The 12,295-nt window shown below is 41.0% G+C and overlaps 1 protein-coding gene across 2 annotated transcripts; it reads left to right on the forward strand.

Annotated features, from left to right (window-relative positions):
• Window positions 1-131: 131 nt before the first annotated feature.
• LOC113019314 (eukaryotic translation initiation factor 3 subunit C-like) lies at window positions 132-11,791 on the forward strand. 2 transcript variants are annotated; one of them, XM_026162922.1, is made up of 23 exons: window positions 132-209; window positions 3,509-3,623; window positions 3,715-3,780; window positions 3,878-4,067; window positions 4,160-4,285; window positions 4,513-4,567; window positions 5,151-5,260; window positions 5,380-5,534; window positions 5,651-5,786; window positions 6,073-6,176; window positions 6,374-6,515; window positions 6,712-6,837; window positions 6,995-7,088; window positions 7,288-7,475; window positions 7,615-7,887; window positions 9,402-9,593; window positions 9,988-10,159; window positions 10,240-10,399; window positions 10,490-10,555; window positions 10,695-10,782; window positions 10,927-11,092; window positions 11,219-11,260; window positions 11,464-11,791. In XM_026162922.1, the coding sequence occupies exons 2-23, from the start codon at window positions 3,529-3,531 to the stop codon at window positions 11,538-11,540; spliced, it is 2,823 nt and encodes a 940-aa protein (XP_026018707.1). In that variant the 5' UTR covers window positions 132-209; window positions 3,509-3,528; the 3' UTR covers window positions 11,541-11,791. The 2 variants fall into 2 exon arrangements, with proteins under 2 accessions (XP_026018707.1, XP_026018706.1); XM_026162921.1 differs by having other exon boundaries at window positions 164-308.
• Window positions 11,792-12,295: the final 504 nt, after the last annotated feature.

Here is a 12,295-nt window from a genome sequence, read left to right on the forward strand (position 1 = left end):
TCCTCGGAAGCAGTGGTGAATCAGCTAAGGAAAAAGTGGAGACCAACGATTCGTTTTTTTTCTCCAAACTCCCGTGAGAACAACAGAATGGGATTTTTAAATGCACTGTTTCAGCCGCTGAGTGGCGCTGTGAGCGGAGAGCCTTCAGTGCTGCGGACTATTCACGTTGTTGATCATCAGAGTACTTCCTGTTCTGACGAAATTGCCCGGTAAGAGTGCTGCACGCATTTTCTTTTCCTTCGACAAGAAAACTGGATTTTTAAACAGCTCAAACTAAACACCGCGGAATAACTTTTACTAGGTTGTAGGTGAGTTTAATTCACTAAGTGTGCGACTTTTTTGTATTTTCGTTTATTTGCCGTGAAAGCATTCTGGGTAAGGCGTGTAAGCCCAACTGCAACTTGGTTTTCATTTCTTTTGTCGACTGTAATCCAGTCTGTTTGCTAGCATTAGGCTAATATTCTGCGGTATAGACGCATTTAAGTGTCAGCACTATAAGGCCGGTGGACGTTTTTCTGGAAAATAATTAAAACATTTAAGTTTAAAAACTGCCTATATTTAAACTGCTATAAATAACTTGTTGGTCTATAATATGTGAAACATATATCAAATGTATCACTCATGAATGATATCAAGTCATCTTGAGCGACAAACAACATTCCTCTAACAAGGTAGAAGCCGCAATCAGTTTTTGGCAATGACTTTTATAAATCCTGTATTTTCGCAGTTAAAAAAAATTCTTGTTGACTTTAAAAATGCCTCTTTTAAGAGTAATCTGGCCAAGAGGACAGCTGAAATTGCAACAAATACAACAATAGTTCTGTAAACATATTTTAAGTGGACAAAAGGGACTTGATTGATTATAATGTAAGTACAATAACACAGTTATAATGATAGTTGAGAAACGGGTATTTTTTTAAGTTTTATATATAACTCCTTTGTAATACCTGTTCACCAAAGTCTTTTTAGCAACATACCTAACTATATTACACATAAAAAATACACGGAAACATTGGAAATCAGTTTTTGGCAGGCAATCAGTTTTTGGCACAACACCAGTGTTTCAGATTGACTGGTGATGGTCAAACAGATGTGTGGCAAACTTGCTTTTCAGGAGCCGCTACCGATAAACCAGCAAAAGCATCAAACTCTGGGAATGGGACATTTAATGTCATGCAGGCCGCTAATCTGAGCATGTCTAATGATTTAAATACTACTGCTTCAGTTTCCTACTCTCAGAATAAGACACCTGATCTTCCTCCATTTATTGTAAGCTGCACCAAAGCTGGGACAGGAACTTCAGGTCCGGCAGCTTTTGGCACCACTGAAACATCCCACATCAAAATTGCTCATCTGTAAGGCAATGTGCTCCATTTGCATCCTCTGCATAAAAGCAGTGGCAGCACTGTATTAGGGGAAGACCTCAAGAACAACACTTTTGATTCTCAACCACCTTCCAAGAAGAGCGACACAATAACTTTGTTGGAAACGGTCCAGAGTGAAAGTAGCCAAATTGCTTCAAAGCCTAATAGCACAATAACTGACAGAAATGAGCTCATGTGACGGTCACCAAAGTGTTTCCAAGCCAAATGGAACAATAACTTTATCAGAGGTGAACCCAAATGACAGTCACCACAATACCTCCAGGCCCAATGGAACCATAACTTTGTCAGAAACAAGCTCGTGCAACATCCGCCCGGGGTCTTCAGACAAGCCCTCCACACCTGAAGTCAGTAATCTAACCACCAGCCCTAAACGACTACAATTCTGAAGTCGTCCCGATCTATCAAAGCATAATGTGACACAGATGCCAAGGACCATAGTGGCAAGGAGGTTGAAACCCATGATGACGCTTCTGGCAGTGGCAGCTGTGAGACTAAAGATCTTTCAGGTCTGCCTGTGGTGGGCGGGCTCTCTGATTCTTTAAACCGTCAAAGCTTTGGTACAGTGAACCTCAAAGCCAAGTGTTTCAATTTGGATGACACCCTGGATTTAAAGGCAGACTGTTTGATTACTTCAACACCAATGACTAAATGTACAATGTTCAACTTGAACACTAAGAAAGTTGAGGGCTTACACCTAGGAGCACAGAAGAAGCTGAGGATGCAGAACACATTGAGCGATCCACAGCTAAGGAAAAGCCTTATCTGCAGTAACTTCATTCAGCAACCTGACTTTAGATAAATTACTCTGACAACATAGTTTTTCTTTCAGATTGAATGCACCTGCTGTGGAGAGTGGTACCGCACAGTGTGTGTTGACTTTTCTTGTGCAGAGAGCGATTACAGATGTAATCTGGTTGTAGGCTATGGCAGTTGGCCACAGGTGGCAGCAGTGAGCTGTTCTCCATTTGAGACTGCTCCAGCTACTATGTGATACGTCAGTGGATCCAGCTACAAAATAGAGGTCATATGTAATTTGGGGAAATTAACTTATGAATATTCTTAACTTAGAAAGTTGACGTTTTAAAATGAACTCACCTAAAAACTCCAAAACACATGACACACCAACTGGCACACAAGAGTTACTCACTTTCACAAGGTCTACTTAATCACACTGACTCTATTGCTTACTAATTATTGTCTAACTGCTGTACATTTACTGTATGTCCTATCTCCTCACAAATGTTTGTTAAATTAACCAAACAGTTCTCGCTAGCTGTGCTAATCAGTTATCCCATCATTTCAAATGTTTTTCAGAGAAAACACTATGAGACTATGATAAGAGGATGTGATGTTGCAACACCAGTCAAGGATTAATGTGTAATGTTTGCTGGAGACATATTTCTTTGTTATGGAAAAAAATATTAAAATCATTATGAACAATAGGAGTGCTAATTTAATTTTGGTACCATTTTATTTAGTTTAAAGGTTTATTTGCGAGATCCACAAGGACAAAAAACAGTGAAAGTTACAATTATATTGTGCATAAAATTATAATTCAAACATGGTAATAGAGCCAGGTGCAGATGTGTCAGAAGTTGATCTGACTGTAGGCTATGGCACTTGGCCACAGGTGATGCTAGTTGGCTCGACTCCATTTGAGTGCACACAAAGCAAACTGCATGCTTTATTTGTGGGGCGAAAATGCTGAAATTGGAATAATAAAATGTACGAGGGGAACAACAATGAAGACATGATTCCCCAGATCATTGATTCTTGTCCTGTAAACAACATCTGCGTGGTGACGTTTATTTGCCGTTTTCGCAGTCGCCTCGTGAGAATATCGCCTCGTGCATGAGAATATCACCAGGTAAACTCAAGACAGTTAATGTTTTATTGTTGAAGAGTAAGAAGACTTTGTGTTTAAGGTAACCTCACAAATGTCAAGGACGAAATATTCAGTGTGTATTTGCTGGTTTGTTGGTAGTGGCTCCTGAAAAACAAGTTTGGCACACATCTGTTTGACAGTGAATATCTTTGTCAGCTGAATATGTGCTGGTATACCACACGTAGAATCTGGAGCTGCATCTCTGTAATACCACTCATTACTTTGTATTTCTCTACAGATTGACAGCATCCTTCAGCAATGTCTCGATTCTTTGCCAGGTCTGACAGTGAGTCAGAGGAGTCCTCATCTGACGATGAGATCACTGATAAAGCACCCGGAGCCACTTTCAAGCAGTAAGTGAAACTTGGAATAAATCTCATCACAAGCTCATCACACACATTGTTCTTCCTGTAAAGATCTGACTTGTGCACTTGGTTTTCACAGGTCGCTGCTTCTTAGCGACGATGAGGAGGACACAAAAAGAGTGGTGCGCAGCGCCAAAGATAAAAGGTTGGTGTGGTATTTTTAAAAGGTCACAACTTTAAAGTCTATACAAAATTTTGCCCCTTTTTTCTTTCTTTTGACTAAATTTATTCTTGAATCTTAGGTTTGAAGAGTTGACGAACCTCATAAAGACTATCCGCAACGCTATGAAGATTCGAGACATGTCCAAGTGTCTGGAGGAGTTTGAGCAGCTTTGTCGAGCCTTCCTTAAAAGCAAGAATATAGTGGATAAAGAGGGTATTCCTCCCTTCTATATCCGCCTTCTGGCTGACTTAGAGGACTACTTGAACCAGGTTAGTAGCTTGGACAAAAAATTAAACTGCAATTTAATGATTTAATTGTCATTGTGTTTGTCCTAATCAAATACTTAACATTATTTTTACAGCTTTGGGAGGATAAAGAGGGGAAGAAGAAGATGAACAAGAACAATGCAAAAGCTCTCAGCACCCTGCGTCAGAAGATCCGCAAGTACAACAGAGACTTTGAGTCAGAAATAGCAGCATACAAGGAGGTAAAGTCAAAGACTAAATCTTCATGTTTATTTTCTATGCATTGTATGAATCTCTTGGGGGGGGGTGTAAACTTAGGTCTCATCAGATCTGTTCTGTGGTCAAAAGACTGTCAATGTGCTGAGCAGCTTCCTTCTGGTGTTATTTAATCTGGTGTATTAGAATTTATATGAATTTCAGCCTTAAAAAAAGCAGTTATCAGAATGTCTTGTCTCTCTCTCCCTGCTAGAATCCACAGGAGTCTGCAGATGAGGAGGAGGAGGAGAAGGAGCCAGAGGACTCTGGTGAGCTGGTTGTTTATACAGGTTATGTGTAAAGGATTCAACCCGGAAAGCATAGGATTCAATAGGGGCATAGGTGAAATGTGTCTATGTGTAGTGCACGTGTCAAGTCTCATCATGAGTGATCAATCATTCTTGTACATCAACCTGTAGGCTGCCAGTGAAAATGGGCTTATTAAAAAGGACTGTTGAAGGTCCAGCTCCATGATATATTATACATTATACATATATTATACAGAATCTGAAGTTTAACTGCAAAAACTAAGCTGATTTTAAAAGTTTGTTCGGTTGAAACTTTTGACTGTTTTTAATCTACTCAGAAGAAACTCCAGCAGCAGATTAATCAGTTATAACTAATGAAGTTTAGAATGTTTTACGTAAATTATGAAGTTTACTTTGTACATTATTACTTAAAAACTCAGTTTAAGAGTTTTTTGCCCCCTTTCATTACTTCATTCTGTGCTTCAGTCAGTCACATTTTCACGTGCTGTACAAAGATTAGCTGCAAATGATGAGATGATCAATGTGTGTTGGTGCTGAGGGGAAAGGAGCCAGCATCGTCTGATTTGTCTTTTTGGTCCACAAGGCTCGTCCTCTGACAGTGAAGGAGAGGTGTCATCAAAGTCCTTCTTGAAGAAAAAGCCTGAGGCGCCTTCAGAAGCCACCGACCGTTCTCAGACTGCCAAGGAATCTGAGGTAAGAGGTCATTTAACTAAACTACAGCAAAAGATCTGGTGGGAAAGACAAAATACTTGCACAGTTTATTTGAGAGGATGCCTGAGCTAAGATTTTGAGTTTTTCCCTTCTCTCAAAAGGATAAGTCCTCTTCTTCTGATGAAGATGATGATGATGATGATGATGATGGAGACTGGAGCCCAAGCGACTCAGACAGCAGGAGTGAAACCTCTGATAAGGAAGAAGAAAATGCCTTAAAGAGGAAGCGTCTTGTGACCTTCCTCAAAGTTAAAAGGTCTAAATACTTTGAATATCTGTTCAGACACTTTTTTAGATTTTAAGTCAAATTTTACTGCAGAGAGAGTCATGTAGAGTGAATGTGTTGTTACCAAACACTGCGTCTGTCCTCAGGTCCCAGGACACTGAAAAGCCTGGAGTCAGGAAGGAGGAGAGGAAGAAGAAGCCCAAACAGAAAGAACAAATTGAGGAGGAGGCTGAGGAGGAAGGAGGCTGGGAGAAGGTTAACAGAGGAGTACCTCTGGTTAAGGTAAAGAACAGATGGTAACATAAAACTGTTTGGACTTGATGCCGGCCGGACAGAAGAATAGATGCACCGGTGCTGCTTCTTATTTTAGTTTAGCTTGTTTGTGTTTCAGTGCCGACGTGTTCATTTATAGTAATGACAGTGATAAAATCAACATGCAATTGTCTGGTTAATTTAACAAAATCAATGACTGTAAAAAGAAAAACTTGCCTCTAAGAGTTTATTCAACACGTTGTTTGTATTTTTAATTTTAAGTTTGTTTGTTTTTTCCCCCATTGCGACCATTCAGGAGAAACCCAAAATGTTTGCTAAAGGCACCGAGATCAACACAGCGGTGGTGGTGAAGAAGCTGAATGAGATCCTGCAAGCAAGAGGCAAAAAGGGAACAGACAGGTACGACTGCATTTATCACTAAAGCTTAAAAATATATATTTAAAAAAAGTTACGTATTCACACGACTGTTGATATCCAGTCAATGTAAAACCAGGCGTGTCATGTGGAAGTATGTCCAGTATATGAATTTCAGAGAAATTCTTCTCCTGAACAAATCCTGACTCCTTTTTTTCTTTTTTCTCCTCCCTCACTGACAGGGCGGCTCAAATTGAGCTATTTCATGCTCTGGCAGCCATCGCTGCAGAGAATAACTTGGGCCAAGGTATCCTGGTCAAGATCAAGTTCAACATTATTGCCTCCTTGTACGACTACAACCCCAACCTGGCAGCCTTCATGAAAGTGAGTGACACTGCTTTTAATTCTTACAGTATCAACAAAACCAAAAGGGTTCCTGTGATTTACTGTAGTGTTTCATGTTACATGAAATATCTTAAAATTGCAAGTCATCACAAAAATTATTTGTGCTGTTTAACATTTTGGATTGAAAAGAATGAGTTCCTGAGTTATGGTTCTTCTGGCTTGTCTCCTTTTTTAGCCTGACATGTGGAAAAAGTGTCTGGATTGTATAGATGAGCTGCTGGACATTCTCTTTGAGCACAACAACATCTTCATTGGAGAGAACATCGCAGAGGACAGCGAGAATCTGGCCGTCTCCGATCAGGTGATCCCACTCATCCACCCCAAGCAATCTGTGGACTTAAAGAAAGAAAGCAGTTTAGACTAATAAAACACTCACATAGCTGTTGAACTGTCTGCATTTGTATCAACTGTCTTGTGAACTATGGGCTGGTATTCATTTCTTTGTGTGTATTTGTTAGCCTTTCAGGGTGCGCGGATGCATCTTAACCCTGGTAGAAAGGATGGATGAAGAATTTACAAAGATCATGCAGAACACTGATCCCCACTCTCAGGGTGAGTGGTGCCAAAACCTGAGTGACGATTATTAACTGCTGTGAGGGTGAATGTGTTAGGACTGTAAATGTGGATTAACGGGTTGCAATCTAAAATGTGGGATTTACATCACCCTTGAAATTTGTATTGATGTATTTGCTGCTCACATGGATGTATTTTGCTTATTCTTTCCTCTCTTTTTTTTTAAATCTTCCTTCAGAATACGTTGACAATCTCAAAGATGAGGGCAGGGTTTGTGGCATCGTTGACCGGCTGCTCACCTACATGGAGAACAAAGGCTCCACAGAAGAAATTTGCCGTGTCTACCTGCGCAGAATCATGCACACCTACTACAAGTTTGACTACAAAGCTCACAGACGCAGCCTGGGCCTGCAGGGAGAGACCAAGGTGAGAGACGGCACTGTGCAGAATCAGAACTTTCTTTTCTTGACAAACATCTGCATCATGATGCTATTTTTATGATGTTTAATGAAATGTTATGCATAAGGTGTAAAATGGTGTGCTGAAGTGTTTTTCTGTTGTGTAGTCCGAGCAGGACCAGGAGGAGAACAAGGAGGAGAACAAGGAGGAGAACAAGGAGGAGAACAAGGAGGAGAGCGAGGGAGAGGACAGCGCTGTGATCATGGACCGCCTCTGCAAGTTCATCTACGCCAAGGATCGCACCGACCGTATCCGTACCTGTGCTATCCTCTGCCACATATATCACCATGCTCTGCACTCACGCTGGTACCAGGCACGTGACCTGATGCTGATGAGTCACCTGCAGGACAACATCCAACACGCTGACCCACCTGTACAGGTAGGCACTCGTAATCATTATTTCTTCATATCATCGTCATCATCATAGTTTATTTATATAGCACTTTAAAAACACACAAGGCTGACCAAAGTGCTGAACAATAGAAATATAAGAGATACAATAAGAATAATAAATACGATAAAATAATAAACATAGCAAAAACAATAAGTATAAGTAAATACAAGTCAGTTAACCACTGAACCAGCGAATAAAAATGCATTTTTAATCTGGATTTAAAAACCAGCACTGATGTTGATTATTAATATAATAATAATAATATAATATAATAATAATCTTCGAGGAAGATTATTCCAACGCTTTGGAGCCACGATAGAGACGCTCGGTCTCCTCTCAGTTTCAGCCGTGATTTGGGGACTTGGAGTAACGGCTGCTCAGCTGACCGGAGCGAACGAGTGGGGACATAGGGCTTCAGCAAATGAGACATATGCAGGTGCCAGACCATTTAAGGATTTAAAAACCAATAAAAGAAATTTAAAATGAATCCTAAATTCAATTGGAAGCCAGTGAAGGGAACCCCAAACCAGAGTAATGTGCTCAAATTTCCTTCTACCAGATAAAACCATGCCGCAGCATTCTGTACTAGCTGCAGGCGTGTCAGAGTGCCCAGTCCAACCCCTATTATTAGGTTATAAACGCATGGATAACAGTCTCCAAGTCACGCCTTGAAAGAAAAGGTTTAACCTTCGACAGACGCCTGAGTTGATAGAATGATGATTTCACCACCCCATTCCCGTGGCCATCAAAAGTAAGTGCAGAGTCGATTTTTAACCCACGATTGGTAATCGAGCTCTTCAGGTGAGGGGTCAGAGCAGCAAGGTCAACATCAGGGATATCAGAGGAACGATTCGGGCCAAACAGAATTGCTTCCGTTTTACGTTCATTAAAATTTAAAAAAGTTTAGAGCCATCCATGACTTAAAATCGCTAAGGCAATCAAGCAGGAGTCTAATTGTGGAGCTATCAGAACGACTGAAAGAAAAATAAAGCTGGCAATCATCAGCATATAGATGAAATGAGACTTTGTGTTTACGAAAGATTGCACCCAGTGCCAGGAGATACAACGAAAACGGTAATGGCCCAAGAATAGATCCCTGTGGTACACCCCATGGCAGAGGGGCCACAGAGGATGATGATGAACCCAACTTAACACAGAAGCTCCTGTTTGAGAAATATGATTTTATCCACAGGAGTGCCAAGACAGAAATGCCCACACAATGCTGTAATCGAGAGATCAGCAGGTCGTGATCCACTGTGTCGAATGCAGCAGTCATATCTAGAAGTATAAGCACTACGTGTTTACCGCAGTCCGTCGCTACCAGAATATCGTTCATAACCTTTATGAGAGCTGTCTCTGTGTTATGAAACGGCTTAAAGCCGGACTGAAAAACTTCAAACATTTGAGAGTTATTTAGATAATATGAACGTGTTCTGACTCTAACTATTAGTTGTATATACAGATCGCCTGTTTTAACCGTTTTCCCCTCCTCCTACCAGATCCTGTACAACAGAACAATGGTCCAACTTGGCATTTGTGCATTTAGGCAGGGCATGATTAAAGATGCCCACAATGCACTGCTGGACATTCAGTCCTCTGGCCGTGCCAAGGAGCTGCTGGGTCAAGGTCTGCTCATGAGGAACATGCAGGAGAGGAATGCAGAGCAGGAGAAGATTGAAAAGCGAAGACAAGTAAGTGCTGTCTGACCAGAGCAGTTAACTCTAACTAACATGTTGGTTTCTCTGTCAGTGTTGACCTGCTTGTAACCTGGATTTACTCTGTGAGTGAGTGAATTTTTGGGCCCCTCTCTCACAGCTGCAGGACAGATTTCCAGAAGATTTCATACAATTGTTCATGTGCACTTGGTGACTAGTTACTTTTTTGTTTTTTCCCTAAATGGGCCTTGACCTCACATTAATGTGCCAACTATTCCATGGTGTCTCCAGCTGCCTGTGTCCACAATAGTGTGAAATCAAGGCTGTAATGAAACGACAAATGTTTGGGTCTTTATTTTTAAAACACTGATGTGTCAGACATCCATTAGATGATACACACATGCATCGTGACGTTTATCCTCCCTAATAGGTGCCGTTCCACATGCACATCAACCTGGAGCTGCTGGAGTGTGTGTACCTGGTGTCAGCCATGCTGCTGGAAATACCCTACATGGCCGCCCATGAGTTTGATGCCCGCCGCCGGATGATCAGCAAGCAGTTCCACCACCAGCTCAGGGTCGGGGAGAGACAGCCCCTGCTAGGTACGAAACGCATCACGAGAGCTCGTTGTAGCAGGAAGTTTCATCCACAGAGGATAACCACAGCTTTATTTGTCCTCCAGGACCCCCAGAGAGCATGAGGGAGCACGTGGTGGCAGCCAGCAAAGCCATGAAGATGGGAGACTGGCGTACCTGCCACTCTTTCATCATCAATGAGAAGATGAACAGTAAGGTTTGGGACCTGTTCCCTGAGATCCAGAGAGTACGCGAGATGCTCGTCAGGTTAGCATACACTGCCCCTGTTCATCACTTGGTTCATTCACCAGTGTGATAATCCCACTTAGACGTCCTTATGTTTTGTTTTTTTAATAGGAAAATCCAAGAAGAGTCACTGAGGACCTATCTGTTCACCTACAGCAGTGTATACGACTCCATCAGGTGAGCACAGATGTATTAGTTTCATCAGTCTTTACTAAACCACAGATTTCTGTAGACCACTGCAGCTTCCCCACAGACCAAAGATGATCGGTCACTGTTCTGCCAAACCTTAATTTTACTACGCTTGTCTGTCCTTCAGCATGGCTACGCTGTCTGAGATGTTTGAATTGGAGATGCCCACAGTCCACAGCATAATCAGCAAGATGATCATCAACGAGGAGCTGATGGTAGGACTCGACGTTTCTGTTCTGTGGACTGAAAATATAGACACAGCAGTCTCATGGGGGCTTTTATATTTGAGAGTGTTTATATTTGTGATTACTTTTTATATGCCTTTAATTTGGATCCCCCCATTTTTCTCTTCCCAACAGGCGTCACTCGACCAGCCCACACAGACGGTGATGATGCACCGCACTGAGCCAACGTCTCTGCAGAACATGGCTCTGAAGCTGGCAGAGAAACTGGGCAACTTGGTGGAGAACAACGAGCGCGTATCTGACCTGAAACAGGGCATCTATGGCGGTTACTTCAACAGGGGTAAGTTCATCATGTTCTCACAGTACTTAGGGATCGTTAAATCTGGAACTTATTTCTAACCTTTCTGAACCATTTATTTTCCAACTTTTGCTATTAGATGATAATTAGCTTTCATTTGTCATACAGATCAGAAAGGTGGCTACCAACAGAAGCAATCCTACCAGAGAGGTATGTTAAATTTCACTGAGGTCGTTTCCTGTTTTATGTCAATGAGGTAGATTTGGGTTGGGTTCTCTTTTCAGCAGTAGATGCTATTTTAAATTCATCCATCAGTATTACACCTTTGTGGTTTGTTTTTTTCTTCTTTTCTTGTAGTTTAGTGAATTTGTGTGAACACTAATGAGATGATTGTTGTCTTTGTACAACCGCAGATGGGAAATCTTACCAGCAGAAGCAGTCGGGTTACCAGAGAGGCGGTTACAGGAATCAAAATCAAGGAAATTACTGAGCTTGAAGTTTGTGGATTTCAGTTTTTACAGCAGAGCTGGTCTTCATTCCAAGACAACATCAGTACCTCATTTTGTGAGTTTGGCTCTTGGCCGTGCTCCCTCAATGAAACTGTTTTGCTGCTGTTTCTATGTCAGTTAGCATTGCTTTGTGTCAGCAACGGCAGAATGTGATATTACATTTCTGTCAATTTCTTGGAATAAATCTGGAGTTTTATTATTTTAACAGATTAATAAATAAATATTAAACAGTGTTGTGTTTTGTTTGATTTTTGTTTGGGGTTTTTTTTGCAGTGATAATATAAATTCAGTACATGTATGGAAAACTAAAAGCATATCATTAAAATCAGTCTCAGTCCACCTGCTTTAAGATGCTTATCAGTGGATTGAGGGTGAATTAAAAAGTGGTACATCTTTTGTTGCCTACATATAAGTCATTGCATTTTGTACAATGCTTTGGACAAGTACAATACTTTAATTCACAAGAAAAGACATGCAGTCTGTCTGCTAACTAAAGCTACAGAGGCTCTATAAAGAGGACTGTGTGTGTGTGTGTGTGTGAAATTATATTTATTATATAAAAACCGGAAAAAAGCATTTCGATTATGCTTTAAACAAAAATCTTGCAAAAGCAGCTTAGTCTGTAGAGAAGTTTGGATCTGTTGCTTAAGTCTAGTTTTATAAATCCTCACCTGTAGGTTACAGAAAATTCTGAGCATCATGTTTTCCTTTTTTGTGAAATTTGATAAGCATTTCA

This window comes from Astatotilapia calliptera, chromosome 3 (genome assembly GCF_900246225.1).
Source record: "Astatotilapia calliptera chromosome 3, fAstCal1.2, whole genome shotgun sequence".
NCBI lineage: Eukaryota > Metazoa > Chordata > Actinopteri > Cichliformes > Cichlidae > Astatotilapia > Astatotilapia calliptera.